Source organism: Pinus tabuliformis, chromosome 3_2, assembly GCF_031772625.1.
Source record: "Pinus tabuliformis cultivar Carrire ecotype Pingquan chromosome 3_2, CPIR1, whole genome shotgun sequence".
Lineage (NCBI taxonomy): Eukaryota > Viridiplantae > Streptophyta > Pinopsida > Pinales > Pinaceae > Pinus > Pinus tabuliformis.
In genome coordinates, this window is record NC_142302.1 from 1,237,495,887 (window position 1) to 1,237,516,008 (window position 20,122).

The 20,122-nt window shown below is 38.3% G+C and overlaps 1 protein-coding gene across 1 annotated transcript in view; it reads left to right on the forward strand.

Moving 5' to 3' along the window:
- LOC149185216 (uncharacterized) overlaps nucleotides 1–16,990 on the forward strand; it is a 241,839-nt gene extending 224,849 nt beyond the window's left edge. The window contains exon 10 of the mRNA XM_089415588.1: nucleotides 15,141–16,990. Coding sequence (XP_089271714.1) covers nucleotides 15,141–16,352 — 1,212 coding nt within the window. The 3' untranslated portion in view covers nucleotides 16,353–16,990. The remainder of the gene's footprint in view (nucleotides 1–15,140) is intronic.
- The last annotated feature ends 3,132 nt before the right edge of the window (nucleotides 16,991–20,122 follow it).

The following is a 20,122-nucleotide window of genomic DNA, read 5'->3' on the forward strand; positions in this document are numbered from 1 at the left end:
ACAGGTCTGTGTTCTTCTTCTTTCCTTTAGAGTCTTGTCCCTAGTTGGGACCCTTCTTCACTTTTCCTTTACCTGCAAGAGCAATGTTTTCTTCTTCCTTCTCCACCTACGATCCCTTGCCACTACTGATGGTAGTACCCTCTATGACACTGAGCCTCAACTCCTCCTGAGTGAAGTCACTTCACAAGCGTTCTCAAGTTGGTAACCTATCTCGTCTCGTGACTTGAACGAAGGTTTGCCATTCCTTGGTAAACCCATTTAGAGTTGTGCGCTCCAGTTGATCCTTTGCTGGCTTCTCACCAAAAACTGCAAGTTCGTCTTTGACACCTTGAATCTTGGTGATATAGGACATTAAACTCTCAACCTTTTACATCTTGATCGTTTGCAACATTTCCTTGAGAATCATCTTCCGACTCTTGGAAGGATCTTAGTACAATTTGCTGATGGCATCCCACATGTTCTTTGCTGTTGTCTTTTCTGCAATATGTGGGACGATATAATCCTGAACCCCATCTAGGACCATCCTCTTGGCCTTGGCCATCCCATTCTTGAAATCGTGTAATAGGATAGGATCTACCGGTTCTACGACAACTGCTGTCACAAACTCTTTCAGACCATGCTCATCCAAAAGGAATAGCATCCTGGCCGTCCAGATGCTAAAGTTGGAGGCTCCATCCAATCTGTCATGATCTCTGAGTCTTGCTGCAGCCATCTCTGCAAAACTCAAAAATTGGAGAACTAATAAATTGGGAAATCTCCTTCTCCTTGTGACAAATTAACTGGCCTACTCCCTGCACTCACACTCCTCTCTGGACTACATAGATATGCTCTAGGTAACTTGCACTTGCCTCCAGAATCTCTTCTCGGATCTTGCACTACTTGCTACTGCACTGGACAACTCGCACTACCTCTAGAACTACTCTGGTACTAGCACACACACTGTTGACCCTGAAGCACACCTTGGCTCAACTAGCAAGCTCGCATTGGTAGTTCACATTGCCTGCTACGACCCTCTTTGTTGGAAACCCTTTGAGAATTTCTTGGAAATTCCGTTTGTGTGCTTTTCTCTTCCTTGCCTTGCGCAGATCTGCTATTGCAAAACCCTTGCTACAAATCTTTTGCACTCGATCTGCTCTGCGAAATAATTGATCTGATTGATTTCCAGTCCTTTCCGGTGATCCCCATTGCTTGCTGCTACTTCTCTGAGACAAATCAAACCTTTCCTCCGACTTGGACTGGAAATCGATCTGCTGTCTCTCCTGCAATTCGCATTTCCTAGATAGGCCTGCGCAGATTTGGAATTTTGTGCTTCAGATATGCCTCTGAACTGCACAAATCTCGCTTCCTTCACTTCTAGTCTCTGATCCGATCTTTGCTGCTTTGATACCATGTGAAAATTCGTTAAATGCAATTACTGGAGATATATCTTCTAACTGTTAGTAGTTTATTTGTCTTCTGAATTATTATTCAACAAATAACGATAAATTCACTATTGCATTCTTCACAATAAAAACGTTGCAGAAATATAAAAATAGGAACTGAGAAATATGCACACTCACACACAAAAATATAATACCGTTGTTTTTGGACAATTGTCCTTGGAAAATCCCCGAAGGGAAAACAAATGCAACAGATGAGGGTTTTATTATTATTCTCCAACAATTCAAAAGTGCAATGATATGCTTGCCAATTTGGCAAAGCTCCGGTCATATGCTACTGGAAAAATAATCTAGAGGATACCCTTGTCTCCCTTTGCAACTAATCTAGCCTCTTAGCCACTCAAACTTCCTCCTGGAATTCACACTTTTTGCTAGAATGCACAGATCTAGTTGTGGAGAAATCGTACAATCCTGGAATCACCTCCAAGAAAGTCATCTAACCTCCCTCTACATCTGAAACCCAGATCTAGTTGTGGAGAAATCGTACAACCCTGGAATCACCTCCAGGAAAGTCATTTAACCTCCCTCTGCATTTGAAACCCACTCGCTCTGCCTGTGGGACACTGATGGAACATATAAGGGTTTTTATTATTATTCTTCAGCAATTCAAAAGTGCAATGATATGCTTTGCCAATTTGGCAAAGCTTCGGTAATATGTGTTGAAGAAAGTGTAACTAGGTTTGGTCTTCATAAATATAATTTTGATCTTTGTACTTGTAAAAGAAAAGAAATATTATTTTTGTAAATTATAAACTGAGTTTCTTGCTCATTACATAGGTCCAACGAATGTCGAAGTGCTATAGGAAAGTCAAAGAGTCAAAAAAAATGTTAAGAGCTCTTCTTGAGCATATATGTAATATATATGAGTCAACCTAGAGTCTAGATCAGCCCTCCAAGACAAGCACAATCCTCTTGAAGTAGTTGGCCAACAAAATGATGTAAAAGTAGTCATGTCGGCTCAAAAAAGAGACACAACAGTTCACTTGGTCATGTCGGCTTAATATGTGGGTCAAACCACTATAAATAGGCGTGTATGTTCAGAATTACAGTCAAGAAATTTCAGACATATCTCTGCAACTCGGATCTCTGAAATCTCGGATAAGTACAAGAATATGCAATCTGCATTACAGGAGGTCACATTTTCAGATGTCTCTGAAACTGTCTCGGTGTAGGAAGATCTCGGTCCAGGAAGAATACTATCAGAGTCTCAGTGGATATCGACAGACTTTGCATGTATGTGATGAGAAGGATCTCAGTATTACTTTCTCGACATGGTTAAGGATCACGATGATCCCACAGTAGCACACACAGTGTCGGCATACCTGTTATGAAGAGGAGAATACACTCTTGACATACTCACAGTCACAGTTTCATTGTAATGATAAGAACCTCGGTGATCCTACAGTAATGTTCTCTGTCTCGACATACATTCTAAGTACAACTATACTCTCATAGAAGTGATCATGTAAACATAGTCATGATCTTGATGAAGACAAGGTCAGTATAGAGACCTAGTTGACATGGTGATGATCTCAGTGAAAGTGCAACAATCATCTAGATTAAGGTGCATCAATGGTACTGCTATAATGTAATACTGATGACCTTAGTGAAGCGACAGTGATGAAGATGATCTCAGCAGTGACAAAGAAGAGGATTGGTGTCTTGCTCTTGGAGTGGCATCATAGGTCAAGGGTCATGGTCTTGGTATTCGTCAATTGGAATCTCTATAAGAAGAATTTTGTGTGGGTTTTCCTCTCCAAGAGGGAGATGTTTTGGCCTTCGTAGAAAGCCAACATCGTGTGTTCTTGTCTCTTTGTTTTTGGTAGCTATTTGATGAACTAAGAAGACACACTCTAATAATAATAATAACAAGTGAAGATTGTGCTAAGAAGTAAAGTTAAATACATCACAAATAGTTATCATGCAAGAAGAATCTTAGCAACTCTAACTGCCCTAGATTCTTCAACATGGTATCAGAGCTAAGGTGCAACAAAAAGAGACATAGAAGGCTCAGTTTTCAAGAAGAGCATCAAAGCAAGTTGAAGGGATTTATCAAGATTGAAGAGTCAATCTTCAACAACAGTCTACAACATCAAGGGTTTTTGTCTATATAATCAAGGAGACAGTCTACAGTAGCAAGAGCTTTTATGCTCACAGTCATCATCAAAAGGCCACCAAGACCCTCATCAAATTGTCTACATAGTAAGAGACCTCAAAAATAAAGATTACATCATCTTAGAGAGGGTCGAAGTCCTTGAAGTAGTGTTGATCTACACTACAAAAGAAGGTGAAGCATATTAAAGACAAGAAGGTATTGTCAATATCTTCAAGGTTATAAATCAAGCAAGGATCATTTCCTTGCCCTAGAAGAAGATCATCCGAGAAAGCAGCAAATCATCCTCATCAAAGGGAGCAACCTCTTCTATTGAGGAAAGACTCTCTCATTCAAAAGAAGGTCATCCAAGAAGAAGTACTAATATATCTTCTTTAACCATCATCAAAGCAATCAAGGTGAAGCTTTCATCTTCACATAACAAGTAAGTATCATTTCATTCTATAATCAAGTTTGGTTAAATGACTTCATGATTTCAAGGACATCTATAACTTGGATGGGTCATCAAGATTCCTTGCATAAAGGAGGAGGATAGGCATAGTCCTCTAAGTAACTAAAGTCATTGAATATATCAAAAGGTCTCCTCTGAATTCATGGAAAGGGATACTTATGAAAGATCCCCTCATATAGCAATATTGGAGACATCAAAGAGATGTATATGATAAACTCATTCTCTGAAGGTGCAATGAAGAAGGTCACATGAAATTTGATCTACATGAAAGTAAAGGGTATCAAAGGATGTAGGATATCTTCATAAGGTCCCATCTACAAGATCTAGGAAGGAAGATAACCATCATTGATTCATAATGCGCTAACAGATAATCAAGGTAACAAATATCCATGGGATAAGAAAGTTCCCTCATTCGACAACTTATGGGCTTTATGCTAAATAGAGAAAGACAAGTTGATGGCAAAAGTACTGAAGGTCAAAGGAACTCAAACATGTGCAGAAAGGAAAGGCAAGTTTGGTCCTCAAGCAAAACATGATAAGTATGGCTAAGACTCAATGCTATGGAAAGATTATAGAAAGAAGCTCATATCACTGGAAAGATGGAGGAAGTTGAAGAAAAGGGACCAAGGAAAGAGGGAGTAACAAATCTCTACTATGAGTAAGATGGTATCCCTCACAAAAGGGTCCTATCATAAACTCCTAAATCTTGTGTTATAGATATGACCAAGATAATAAGATACATCGTGGCATCATGGAAGCATTAGAAACAAGAACTCGTGACATCACCATGGGAATCATGAAGGACAAAATCCATGGGAAACAAACATGAAGGATATAGCTCTTGGGAACCTCAGTGGACATTGAAGGAAAGCAAGAAGTCATCTAGAACAAGGCTCATCATACATAGAGTCATAAAGGAAACAACTGCTAGATGGGGATATACAAGATCCTCAAGATTCTCTGATGGAATCCTCATCGGATGGGTTCACTAATCTAGAAGGGAAGCAAGTGTTTCATTAGAAACTCCAACTTGTGGAATTCATGGATGATGATGACATAAGAAAAAAAGCAGATCAAGGAATTGAAGGCACTTCAATCAAGGACGCTGATGAAAGAAGCCTAGATGACCTAAAGGTAAAATAAGGTATGTATGCTTGTGTTTAATATTATAATGTCATGTCGTATGGTTGCAGGTAACAAGGATCATTACTTCTATCTTAAGAAGCATGATCAAGGGAAAAAGGATCTCCTCCTCTAAAAGGATGCAGGAAGGCATAAAAGTCACACTAGATGAAATCAACATAATATGTCCTCATATGAAGTATGAGGAAGTTGACTACAATAAAAAAACTCTGATTAAAAGCCCATGGGAATGGAATGTGTGAGGAAGGAAGAGATCGTGAGATATACAGCCTCGATGAAGGCAATCAACATCCAAAGACCAAGAAGAGTTGACTAGGAAATCTCCGGGAAAGATATGAAGACTCTGATGGAAAAAGATGAAGACCCTTGACCAATGTTGCACGAAGCGGGGACGTTTTTTGGAAGCGGGGACGCGGAAGCGTCATTTTCCAAAAATCTAGGAAGTGAAGCGTCTGCTTATATATATATATATTTATATTTTTTTGCATTTATACTCAAAACAAACGTCCCAAATACCAAATTAGTTGTAGAAGACATGAAAACATGCATATTTTTGCATAAATCAAGATAGATATAAAATCCATTGTACATTAATGATTAATTATTCGAGCATCAACCATTTAGATGCATCAACCATCTAGAATCTAGATTCTTCTCCTCTTGTCTAGCCTTTGCCTCTACCTCGATTGTCTAGGGATATTAGTCAACATTGCCCAAGTTTGATCAAACTACCTAATTCAAGACTTAAAACATGGTAGAAAAAGCTTAACATGCTTGATCGATGATTTTGACTTGATTGAAAGGTAATTTTTTTGCTAAGGGCATGCCGCGTGACAAAGGAGTTCAACAATTAACACCACGAACACTAGGGTTACATATAGGGCTTGGTGCTCTTGATTAAATGCTAATCGCATACCTTCATACTTGATATAATCTAATGAAATGGCACAATCCCATTGATCCTAAATTCCCGAAAACTGTTAAGTCTGCTGAATTTTGAATAGGATATGAAATTCTATTTTCTCCATATGAAGTCCAATGAGGCTGGAACCACTCTCAAACATCCTGAGTCATTTCATGGTAATGTTAAAAATTTAAGTAAAAGGATGAAAATGAAAAATAAAGGAGAATGCCACTTTTACTTTAAGAATTTAACATTACCATGAGGGAGCATCTACTATATTTATATATATATTTTTTTTATATTTTTTTTGCATTCATTCCTCACCCTAACCCAAGGTGGACCCCCCCAACAAGCAAACTCACCTAAAATTAAAAAATAAAAAATAAAAAAAACGATTTTCTAAATAGCGCGGCGCTTTTCCAGAAGCGTATGCTTCGCCCTTCAAAGCGCTACGCTTCGTATGGCCGAAGCGCCGTACGAAGCGCGCTTCTGAGGAAAGCTTTGGAAATTTCCAGGAAGCGTCCAAAACAGGCAGAAGCGTGCTTCCGGGGACGCTTCCTAGACGCTTTGGGGGATGCTTCCTAGACGCGCTTCCGGGGATGCTTCCTAGACGCTTCCGGCCTTAGAACCGGGGGGGGGGGGGACGGTTCTTGCAACATTGCCCTTGACAATGGATATCTTTGGGAGATGTGTCAACATATATGTAGGATGTTGATACCTATAGAAAGATGCCATGATGAAGAGCCATCTCATAAGGTATGATTTGATTTAATGTTATGTTTTGATTTCTTGAATAATATTTGGATGAGTGCATGCAGGGCTACTCAAACTAGAACTGTAAGTACAAGTACGACTAGCATTCATGTGGTGGAAGGAAGAAGGATGATGAAAAAGAAGGAGCCATGTGACGAAAGTTCTAGATATGAAGAAGGCCACTTTCCATGAAGAAAAGAATGACATGACGAACTACTAAGGAAAGTGATCGATCGCTGTTGCCCTATCAGGAAGAAACTCAACTAAATTTCATGACATCAAGGAGAGAAGTTGATCAGGTAGCTGAAGGACGCACAAAGAAGAAGTTGCTGATGTATAGGAGAGTCCCTAGGGAGCTCTGATAGGTCCCTGATCAAGAGGGAGCTTGGATTGGATCACCCCTGATTAAAAAGGAGTGACAATTGTGTTTTTATATTTCATGTGTCATGCACTAGACCAGGACTAACAACTGTAAGTCTTAGTGAAGGCCATGAAGAGAAATGTAGACACATGATATCCTCCCTAGTTGAGAGGGAGAGATGGACACAACATTCTTGTCTTCACCTAGGAAGAAAGAATGGAGGATTGGGTAATCATCTAGCATCCGATGCTCTTTGAGGATGTGTAGGGCATCCAAGGTAAGAGTAGGCAAGAGGACCAATATTCTTTGAGGGTTAGAAACCCAAGATAGGAATAATCCTAGAACGTCATGCTCAGTGAACACTCGGGTGGGTGTGTACCTTGAGAGACAATGATGAAGGTGTCTATAATCATTAGTCTCACCAACATTGTGCTTTGATCTGATGAGAGATAGCACTGTCAGTCAAGGCCTTGCTGTGGAAACAATGTTGGTTACTATGATGCTATACAAATGGGTTACCAATCCGATTCTTCTTCTAAGAAATTCTTCAGATTGAGAATGACCAAGTACCATTATGAATACTTCCCTAGTTAAGAGGGAGTGTTGAAGAAAGTGTAACTAGGTTCGGTCTTCATAAATATAATTTTGATCTTTGTACTTGTAAAAGAAAAGAAATATTATTTTTTTAAATTATAAATTGAGTTTCTTGCTCATTACATAGGTCTAGCACATTTTGAAGTGCTATAGGAAAGTCAAAGAAAATGTTAGAGAGTTCTTCTTGAGCATATATGTAATGTATATGAGTCAACCTAGAGTCTAGGTCAGCCCTCCAAGACAAGCACAATCCTCTTGAAGCAGTCGACCAACAAAACGATGTAAAAGCAGTCATGTCAGCTCAAAAAGGAGACACAACAATTCACTTGGTCATGTCGACTTAATACGTGGGTCAATCCACTATAAATAGGCATTTAAATTCAAAATTACAGTGAAGGAATTTCAGACATCTCTCTGCAACTTAGATCTCTGAAATCTCGGACAAGTACAAGAATCTGCAATCCGCCTTATAGGAGGACACATTTTCGGATGTCTCTGAAACAGTCTCGGTGTAGGAAGATCTTGGTGCAGGACGAATACTATCCCAGTCTCAGTGGATATCAACAGTGTTTGCATATATGTGATGAGAAGGATCTCAGTATTACTGTCTCGGCATGGTTAAGGATAACGATGATCCCACAGTAGCACACACAATGTCGACATACCTGTTATGAAGAGAATAATACACTCTTGACATACTCACAGTCACAGTCTCATTGTAATGATAAGAACCTCTGTGATCCTACAATAATGTTCTCTGTCTTGACATATATTCTAATTACAACTATACTCTCATAGAAGTAATCATGTAAAAACAGTCATGATCTCGATGAAGACAAGGTCATTATAGAGACCTAGTTGACATGGTGATGATCTCAGTGAAAGTGCAACAATCATCTAGATGAAGGTGCAACAATGGTACTATTGTAATGCAATAATGATGACCTTAGTGAAGCAGCAATGATGAAGATGATCTCAGCAGTGATGAAGATGATCTCAGTAGTGACAAAGAAGAGGATTGGTGTCTTGGTCTTGGAGTGGCATCATAGGTCAAGGGTCATGGTCTTGGTATTCGTCAATTGGAATCTCTATAAGAAGAATTTTTGGCGGGTTTTCCTCTCCAAGTGGGAGAGGTTTTGGCCCTGGCAAAAAGCCAACATCATGTTTTCTTGTCTCTTTGTTTTTGGTAGCTATTTGATGAACTAAGAAGACACACTCTAATAATGATAACAAGTGAAGATTGTGCTAAGAAGTAAAGTTAAATATATCACAAATAGTTATCATGCAAGAAGAATCTCATTAACTCTAACTGCCCTAGATTCTTCTCCCTTGTCTCCCTTTGCAACTAATCTGGCCTATCTTAGCCATTCACACCTCCTGGAATTCACACTTTTTGCTGGAATGCACATATCTAGTTGTGGAGAAATCGTACAACCCTCCAAGCAAGTCATCTAACCTCCCTCTGCATTTGAAACCCACTCACTCTGCCTCTCAGACACTGATGTGACAACTCGCAACGGAAATTTGGCTCCTCCTCCAACTCGCATTGGGTAAACTGGCTAACTCGCACTAATGTATTCAACCTCCTTTGCAGATGAATTCGACCTCTTCTTTCTCGTCTCCAAACACTGGAAAATATTGAGGAAAACTCCTCTAGACTCCTGCTCTCAAATCTCTGTTGAAACCCTTACTCTGATGCTTTCTCTAGCTTCAATTGTGCCGTTGCTGAATACTTGCAACTTGGTAGTTGAATTGCTTGACTCATGAACTGTCTCTTCTCCAATCCCTTCAACTTGCTCTTATAATCTATCGTTGAAGTCTCAACGACCATGATTACATCTCATCCGATGGTTAAGATCAATTTGACTTCATCAATAGAAGCCTCTAGAGAAAAATTGAACTTCCTTAATTAATTCCTTTTAATTCTCCACTTTTCCAAAGTTAGACTTAGGAATATTTAATTATGGCTAATTAATTTAATTAAGGTGTTTCCAAGTCATTTCTCGCGAAACCTTTTCTGGGTTTTGGAGAACTCGTGTTCCTTAGCCTCTTAGACACAATCTGAGACTAGACAATCTGTCCACTGGTACCATATTAAAAAACTAACACAACAAAGGCATTAACGACACATTTCATGTCTCCACTACACATCATGCCCAGGTTATTTGACATTTCTAGAGAGCAATGATGACCTTGCGAACGCAGTGTTGCCCCTCCAGGGCAGAGCATTAGGCACTTTGATGACTCCAACAAATGTTTGACACCTCAGAGCTATTGAAAATGTAATTAGTATTGGTCTTCATAATTGTTGTCTAGATCTTGACATGATGTAATTCATATGTATTTGTTAAAAGAAAAGAAAATTATTGTAAAGATCAAAAGAAAAATTATTTTTATAAAGCACGATTTCATGCTTATTCTATTATTTTTCTAGGCCTAAGTACCCATTGTGTGCTCCTAGGGTTGTGTCATGAGTCATTGTCATTGTCATGTTTGTATTAGACCCTTCTTGGGCTTATTGTATCAAAGTAGAAATTTATTTGCATGTCAAAAATGTAATATGAGCCTCCTCCACCAAGTCGACCTCCTCCACCAAGTCAACCTCCTGCTCTTAACAAGTCGGCCTCATTAAGGGAATTCGTCGATACTTGAAGACTATAAATAAGAGATGTATTCGACCTATTGTGGTATTATCTAAGCAAGGAATTCGATCTGCAATTTTGGTGAAGTAAAAGGAGTGCAAAGTTGAGGAAAAGAGAAGATTAACCCTAGCAAGGAATGAAGGAACTATTGTCAAGCAAAAGAGATTGAAAATATCTTTGTTTTTGTCGCACGTGCGAGTTGTTAGGGTTATTGTAGGTCCAAAAGTGTTGCAAGCTGAAGTTCATAAGTTGCAGAGAGGGCCGAAACCCTCGTTGGAAGGGTTGACTTATGTTGGCTCTTTTAGAAATTGACTATAGTTGACTAATATTCTTGAAAGGTTGACTTGGTGGATTGGAGGAGGACTTGTTGTTGTCTAAGGGTCTTGGTTGCCTCATTTGATTTGGTTCTTGAAAGAAGAAGATAATTTCGTTGGGTTTTCCCCTAGGAGAGGGGTTTTGCCCTTGATGAGAGCCTACAACTTGTGTCCTTGTTGTTTTGATTTTCATGTATTTATGTTTTGGTAGTTACTTGATGATAAGAAGATAAAAAAGACATAAAAGAAGTCAATAAGAACGAAAATACATCACCAGTAATTATCAAGATAAGAAAATCTTTTTGCCTTTTCGATTTTCTAACAAGAGCACCCCCAGATGTTTGAACGTTGAGCTCCCCTTGCTTGGTGTTGGAGATTCTTGATGATGTACCCAACAGACCCAACATGCCCCCAGGTTGGCCTTAATATTGTTTGATGGGCATGACTTGATCCTGAGTCTAGATGATAATGGTCCTCCCCAGGATGATGAGGGAGGGCTTGTACTAGCATGTGGGACCCCAACGCTAGAGATAGAGGATGCCACGTCACACTTCTAGCCCTTGAGTAGGTGACATAGGGCACCTACAACATGGTTTTGACCCTTGGAAGGGTTTGAGGCACTTCTTGAGGACTTCCCCTCAAGGATTGGATTTGATTACGATGATGGTGTGTTCCCCTATCCCATCCATGCAATTTCGAAACATTTATTGCACAAAAAGGGCACAACATCATGCTTATAGATGCTATCAACCCACACGTGCGGGCGTTTATGGTGTACTTTTATTATTGTGAGCTATGGGGTTGGCTTGTAACCCCTTATCTTGATAAACACTCAAAATTATACTTGTTATAGGGCTTGTAGGCTAACGCTGTTTTGTAAATGTGAGTGATAGGTCTCATATATATAGAGGATCACTCACTTGATTTTATTGATCAACACACTTGAGTTTCAACCTCTTTTTTAGAGCTCGACTTAGCCTTTGTGTAACTTGATACTTGTGGAGATGTGATTTTTTGAAGCTTTTTGCTATTGGAGATTAGCTTATGTATTGGAGATGTCTTTTTGGGATTGAAAGGTGGTCTTTTCATAGAAAAATTATAAGTTTGTTGCAGATTATTCATTATTTTACATGTAATTAGATTCTTTCTAGGGTTTTTCTATGATCCTTGTCTAAATGAAAATTATTTATGGAGAATCTTGGTTAATTTTTGCATGTTGAATATTTCTTTCTTGAAATCGATAGGATAACTCCTTGTGTGCATCTCCTATTTAATTTCTCCCCTCACAACAAATATAGTTAAGGTTTTATTAAGTGGGAAAAAGAGTTTTCCCTCCTTACTCCAATCATTTGTCATCTATCACTCAAGTAGGATTAGGCATTGGCAAAAATTTGCGTTGATAAGAAAACCTTGAAAAACTAAATTTTTCTTTCTTTTATTTTCCTAAGCCTTTTAAGGCAAGCCACTAGGGTTTTCTCCTAGGGACGAATTGATCTAGGGCTTTGTGGATGAGTGTTGGAGGAATAAAAGCCTAAGTCTTATCTTTGTAATTTTGTTTAATGTAAAATCTAGCCTTTTTCATGGTAAAACTTCCCCTTGGAGGGCTAATGTCATCCTTCTCTAACAAGTTTGTGCCTTTGAAACCCTAACCCTATCATAACTTCAACTTGAGGCTTATTTTGAGAGCTTGTTGTATTACTTTGTTGACCTATTCTCTTAGTAAACCATTTCTTTCTTTGACTTCTATGTGTCTAGGTATTCCTTTGTTATTGCATATCAAGAAACCCTAGATCATTTAGTTCTTTATCTAGTCTAGGTGCATGATACATTGCTCCTTACCAAGAGGAATTGAGCCTTTTTCCATCATTGAGTTTCTTAACCTACCCTATATCTTCATCACCTTGAATCCTGTAACTTAGAATTTTGAAATTTTTTCATCAATGATCATTGGGAAGCCTCCCTTGTGGTGAAATTCCACTAAAGAGCAGGATGAATTTTGCTGAGGTGACAATGATAATCTCCCTCGTTGTTGCAACAAGGTGTGGCCCTTGCCTTGTGAGCCCCCTCACAAGGCCTACTAGATCTTGCACCAACATTTTTGATGCCATTTCTGGGGAGGAGTTGAGTCCAAGCCTCCCTTGTGGTGAAATTCCACTAAAGAGCAGGATTAATTTTGCTGAGGTGACAATGATCATCTCCCTCTTTGTTGCAACAAGGTCTGGCCCTTGCCTTGTGAGCCCCCTCACAAGGCCTACTAGATCTTGCGCCAACATTTTTGGTGCCATTTTTGGGAGGAGTTGAGTCAACCTCATAATCCGAAGTCTAAGCTTCATTTTCTTGATTGAGTTTATCCTATAGACAAAGATAAATCTACTCATTTGGCGACTCCTTTGGAAGAACGAAGACCTAGTTCTTCATTGAGAATTAAATAATTCCATGCTTGTAGAGTGAAGCAAGCATCTTTCAAGGCATTTTGAGTTCACCCTAGCGACTCCACAATTGATTGTCAAACAAGATTCAAGGACATGGCTCCTTGGGATTTGCATGAAATGTACCTTGCTCTGGATGTTAAGAATATTCCTGGATATCTTAATTGTTATGGTACAGATTGTATGACAAATATTCCAAAATTTGATGGTGATATTTCTTCAGCTATGGATCATGTTGTAAAATTCATCAAGTATGCTTCAGAGGTCAATGTGGTTCATGAGGATGCTCTCACGAGGTTATTCATTTACTCTCCTGGGACAGATCAAGGAGAGTGGGTTGAATATTCGCATGAACCTAAAGGCATCCCTTCCATTAAGGTGTTGATTGAAAAATTTCTTGATCTTTGGGAGCCAATGCTTCAGCCTTGTGAAGATACCATTCTGGATTTTGTCATAGTCCTCCAGGAAGGATGCCTCTTTCGTACCTCTGAAGGTCATGAGGAAGAAGCTGAAGAGAAATACTGAATAAGAAATACTTAGAATTTTAACTCGTAAATTTTCAGCAGAAGCAAACATAGGAAGTAAGTTTTCAAGATTCTAGATATTATATGATTCTGTGCATCCATAAAATAACCCTCGACTGTATATGAAAACTGATTACCTGTGCCATCAAGATATGTCTGCTAAGTGCAACTAAAAAATGCTGAATGCCTGTCATGTTCCATGAGTAATAACCGACCTAATGTCACACAAATCCAATCTATGTATCTGAACATTGTCATAGAGGTGTGAGAAAATTTACAGGGATTGAACACATGACCACTGCTTGAGGCTTAAAAGAAAAAAATAGTTTATGTTATGAAATTAGTGACCACTGCTTCAGAGGTCAATGTGGTTCATGAGGATGCTCTCACGAGGTTATTCATTTACTCTCTTGGGACAGATCAAGGAGAGAGGGTTGAATATTTGCATGAACCTAAAGGCATCCCTTCCATTAAGGTATTGATTGAAAAGTTTCTATAGCTTTGGGAGCCAGTGCTTCAGACTTGTGAAGATACCATTCTGGATTTTGTCATAGTCATCCAGGAAGGATGCCTCTTTCATACCTCTGAACGTCATGAGGAAGAAGCTGAAGAGAAATACTAAATAAGAAATACATTAGAATTTTAACTCGTAAATTTTCAGCAGAAGCAAATATAGGAAGTAAATTTTCAAGATTCTAGATATTATACGATTCTGTGCAGCCATAAAATAACCCTTGACTGTATATGAAAACTGATTACCTGTGCCATCAAGATATGTCTGCTAAGTGCAACTAAAAAATGCTGAAAGCCTGTCATGTACATGAGTAATAACAGACTTAACGTCACACAAATCCAATCTATGTATCTGAACATTGTCATAGAGGCGTGAGAAAATTTACAGGGATTGAACACATGACCGCTGCTTGAGGCTTAAAAGAAAAAAAATAGTTTATGTTATGAAATTAGTGAAATATATTCTATTTCAATTTTTGAAAATTTCCTCCATTATTATTATTATGATTATGATTGTAAAGGTACAGTAGATTTACGAAAGGCCTTTTTTGCAAAAGTGACCATGAGTCATGTTTGTTAAACTACTGCAGTTTGATAAATATTCATATTTTCACTATGATTAACTGATATGAATTAAGAGAACTAATTAAAGTACAGAGGGCCATTTGATGCTGTGACAAAATTAAATTAAATGGCCTCTCTAAATATGCTGGAATAAATCAAACTTTTGTTGGGTAGATCGTGAGCTGCTTTAAGGAACAGCCAAACTTTATTTAATTTATCAGGTCATGGGAATGAACCCTATTCTAATAATTCCTTCAGTAAAACTAAGGTTGCTGATGTGAAATTGATCAAAATACAGGAGGCTACTCGTTAATGGCTGCCTGCTATTACTTTTCAGTCAATCCTTGTGCATTAAATGACCTTTTATTTATATACTTTGCCTTTTGTTTATCTCAGGTCATGAAGCAGCTGGAGGAGCAATTACGGAATTCCCAGGATAGAGAGGTTCACTTGCATGCAAAATGTTCAGAGCTGGAAAGTCAAGTAGATTTGTTGAATGAAAAGCTTGGAGCTGCAGAGCAGGAAATACAGGCTGGCATTGAACATCATGTAGAGGCTTTGCTTCAATATGAAGAAGAGTATAGTTGGATGAAAGCTGAGGCAGATGCTACAAAGAAGAGTCTTGCAGACCAACTTGCACAGCTAGAGAAGGCGTTGGCCGAGAAAACTGTAGTACTTGATGCTTTCCAAGAAATTTTAGCTGAACCTTCAACTGCCTCTATTGAGAATGAGAGGCACGGTCCTGCAGTTAAAGAACCTAAGGTGACTCTGGAAAGACTAGAAGAGAACTTAAAGCATAAGAGGCAGTTCCACACTGAAGCTCAGCATAATTCAACAGAAATTGAGAGTTCCCTGGAGGATGCACTTTGCAAGCTTGCTGTTGCCAACACTGAACTTAATTCTGCTAAAAAGGAAATTGAATGTCTGCGATTGATTCAACATGAAATAGAGAAGCAGTTATTAGTGCATATGAAGGAGATCGATGATAAGGAAATCTCCATCAAGAAACTCCAGGATGCGGCGTTGGAAAAGGATAAATTATCAAATCTTCAAAGCGAGGAGCTCAGAACTCTATCAACTGAGAACAAAAAATTGTTGAACCATGTTGCTTCTCTTGTCTCTGAGATTCAATCTCTCCAGCAAAGTTTATTGTCATCACAATCAGTTATTGAAGAGTTAAAGTTTCAGCTTCAAAACACACAAGAAGCTGCAGCAGTTGAGAGGAGAAGAGCAAGCAAATTTGAGGAAGATGCAAGATGCAAAACTGAAAAAATTGCAAGGCAGAATGAGATGTTGGTACAGTCACAGTTAAAGTTCAATAATCTACACAAGAAATTTACTCATTTACAAGCAGAACTCAATAATTCTCAGAGAAAGGAGAAAGACTCTGTCTCACTGGTTCAGAGGTTAAATTTGGAATTAACAGTGGCAAAGGAGGAAGTGGTCAATTCTGAAGTAAGAATGCAAAAGGTTCTTAAGCAAGCAAAGGAGCAGCTAGATTCTGAAAGGAGGAGACATGAAGAGCTAATTAGTTCATACAAGCAAGCTGAATGGTTCATGAACAGAGAAGTGGAAAGTGACAGAAAAACAGAGAAAGTGAAGTTGTAGGAAGCTCAAAAATGTCAGAGAAAGGCATGAATTGAAGGCAGCTTATGGTGAGTGAACAAAGCTACTGGATAAGTAGAAAGATAGGTGTAGTTTTTTCAGGCCTTATTTCTTTGAGCTATCCCATTGTATTTAAGAAATTAACTGCTATGCCAGTACCCTTGAGTGTACGATGATAAGCAATAAACTGGTGTTTTCCAAGTCTCTTCAATATTTTAGCAAGCTTCCTATAACTGCCTGAAATTGTGAAGCTCACAAGCCTTTTCAATCTCGAGGTCATATATTTATTTCTCTCAGAATCATTTTTAACAAAGAGCATGTATTTATTGGGAATTGTTTGTCTTCACTGTCAACGTGGACTTCCAGCACACAGCCTGTGTGCTATAGCCATTCTAATTATCACCCATAACAGCTATTTCCCTCCCGAAAGTCAAATCTGTAAAGGTTTTGCGTGGAACTCTTTAAAAAAATCCCTATCAAAGCTCTTAGTCACTTTCGGTCTGCTGTCAGTGTGTATCATGATTTTTTTTTTGTAATCATTGGAACGAATATCACCATCAATTTGTAATTTGTCAAGTGCTGGATATTATCAAATTTCATGGAATGGTAAATTCTTTCCCAAGATTAGTATTCTGAAGACATTCTGGATGTTTGTTTCTTGAAGGAAACTATTATAATATTATATCTTTCCTTCCATTTAGTGGTTCACAGCTTTCTGGTGTCACAGTTATTTTAATAGTTTATTTAGTGCAATTTTTTTCTTTGTTTTTTATTTATTTATTCTAATTTAATACACTTGATCAGAAACAGAGGAGTTGGACGGATGCTTGTGGGCTTACAAACGAAGAAGTAAATTGTGTTCACTTTTGTTTTTCTGTTCCTATAAATTTATTTGTTTCAGAATAATGACAGTTCAAACCATTTCAAATAACCAATCCCTATGTCCATTGTCACCTTGTAGTATCAATTTTTCGAAGATATTAGAAAAAGCCTAGGCAATGCTCTGATTGGATGACATATAAAAGGTCTTGGTACTTTGAATTCAGACCACTGGTGAGAAATCTCAGTTGAGATAAATTCCCCCTAGTTGAAGTCTTGCTTCTTGTTGAGGATAGTAGCATCAGACAGGTATTTCTGCACAGGTTTGAATGTCTGGACATGTGGAAGTCATTCAAGAGATTTAACCTTAGCAAATTACTTTAATTAAGTGATTTATTAAAGTAATTGCTTTTTATAAGAAAAGGTGAGTTAATCTAATGAAATGCAAAGGTTATTTGCATTAGTGAATTAGATGAATCTCAACCATTGATGTCAAGTGAAGTTGAAATCTAATCTCAACCATTATAAGACACCCCTAAGACACCCCCTTGGAATATCTCGAAATTCTTACTAAAATCTCTGAGCTTGTTTGTCATTGAGGTGTTTCGTCATACTGTTTGTATGCATACGGCTGTAGGTGCATTATTTGTGTAGTTTATTTTAAAACATGTAATATAGTGTCAAGTAGATACCAAAAGACAACAACAATATATAGTTTGTATTAAACCCAGAAATGTACATACCATTGAAATACACTTGCACCAAGAATATAACTCCTATTTGCCTTCTGAAAATAACTCGGAAAAGTATTAGCAATAAATGGCTACCTTCAAAATTATTGACAGTACAGGTTCAACCTTCAAATCTGGTACGCACAACTCATAATTTTTCTCCCATACATAGTATTAACATTTAGCTCCCATAGACATAGAACTCATCCCTCAAAAGGTAAATTCAGCCCCATAGAACAGGAATATTTTTTGACTGTAAACTCAACTAGCAAGAATGGCATTTGGCCCCTTCATAAACAATGTTCTTGACCCTCCTATAAGGAATACTTTCGACCTGCTAACGAGAAGGAACTCGGTCTTGAGCTGGATCAACTCGACATGAAAAGAAGATAAGCCCTCGGCCTGATATGAGAGAAAGAACTTGGCCTCTTGAAAGGTATGAACTCGGCCCCCTATTATCAGCCCGTTCATCCAGTGAATGGCCATGCATAATGAGAATAAACTCAATCTGTTAGAGAGAATAGAGAATTCCAAAAGACTGGTTATAAAATCAATTGATGACATTTCCAGATCTGCCCCATATTTGCCAAAGTCTTATTCCTCGTCAACAATGAGGTGAAATGTCGTAACCTGAGTGATTATGCTCCAATACCAGCTAAGTTGTATAGTTTCAATATCGAAACTAACAATTAGAATGAAGGTTTCCAAAACCCTAGACTCTCTTCTCAAGAGCTCTCCAAAAATCTATTTTTCAAGGGATCAAATGCTAGAATGAAGAGACAATCCTCATTTTTCTTTCTTCTGTAACTCACTTGGATTTTACCTAAAGTATCAGTTCGTATGCTACGAGCTCCTTGGTATTCTTTGGCGGCTTGCCCTTCACCCTTTTACCTTTCATTTAATAAAGTCATTTTAGTTGGTTTTCTCACTTTATAATTTGAAAGTCACTTTTCATTAACTTAGACCCATGTCCCTTTTTCTCCACTTTAGTTTTTATAAGGTGTTTTCCTAGGGGAAATGTGTTCTTTTGATTAATTTTCCTGTCCTAGTGTATGGAAATTTAATTAGGCTAGCAGAATCTTCCCCTTATGTCTCCTAAGCGGATGGGGACATTGCAGTTCTCCTCGTCTAAGATTGCTTGTCCTTAAGCAATCTTAATCCAAGATGTTCAAACCCCTGTTCCCCTTCCAATGTGGCATTTTCGATAAGTAAATTCTTCCATTTAACCAAGTACTCTTTGACGGTCTTGCTTCTTAGCCCTTGTTCCCTTATCTCCAAAATATCTTTTGGAACCACAAAATCAATTGCCTTCTTTGTCCAATGGTGGAAGCTCAATAGAAGTGATGATGTGCTACCCTAGGGATTTCTTGAGGCATGAAATATGGAAGACATTATGTATCTTGCAACCCTTTTGGGGCTTTAACTCATATGCCACCTCTCCTATATGGCTCGAAATCTTGTGGGTCCATAGAGTTTGGGTTTCAATTTCTCCGCCTCTTTCATTTTAAGTGATGATTGCCGGTAGGGCGATAGACGAAAATATATAAAGTCCCCCACCTCAAAGCAATGCTCTGATGCCTATGTGCATAAACCTTTTGTTGATTCTGATCCATCTATAAAATTATCTTTTTGAGGATTCGCAGTGTGTGCTGGCTCTCCCGAATCCAATCCTTAGCTCTAGGTGCCTCACTGTCTCCAAACATCCGATCCACAAACAATGGTGCATCATACCCATACAAGGCTCTGAAGGGTGTCATCCTAATCAACATGTGATAAGTGGTGTTATAACAATGCTTTCTTAAGTGTAACCACTTTATCCAAGCTTTCTACTAGCCTAACAGAGTTCCTTAGATAACCCTCCAACCATTTGTTATCTATCTTGGTTTGCCCCTCTGTCTGTATGTGGTAACTAGTACTCATCGTTAACTATATCCCAACCAATCTGAACAACTCTTGCCAAAATCCTCCCATGGATCTACGGTCCATGTCGCTGACGATAGTCTTTGTCAGTCCATGCAATCATAATATCTCTCTTTAGAATTGTTATTTTTAATAAGGCTAGATTGTTATGTTGAAGGAAATGTAACTAGGTTCGGTCTTCATAAATGTACTTTTGATATTTGTATTTATCTAAGAAAAGAAATATTTTTTTTTATGATGTATGTCAATGAGTTTCTTGCTCATTGAAGTAGGTCTAGCACATGTTAAAGTGCTATAGGTAAA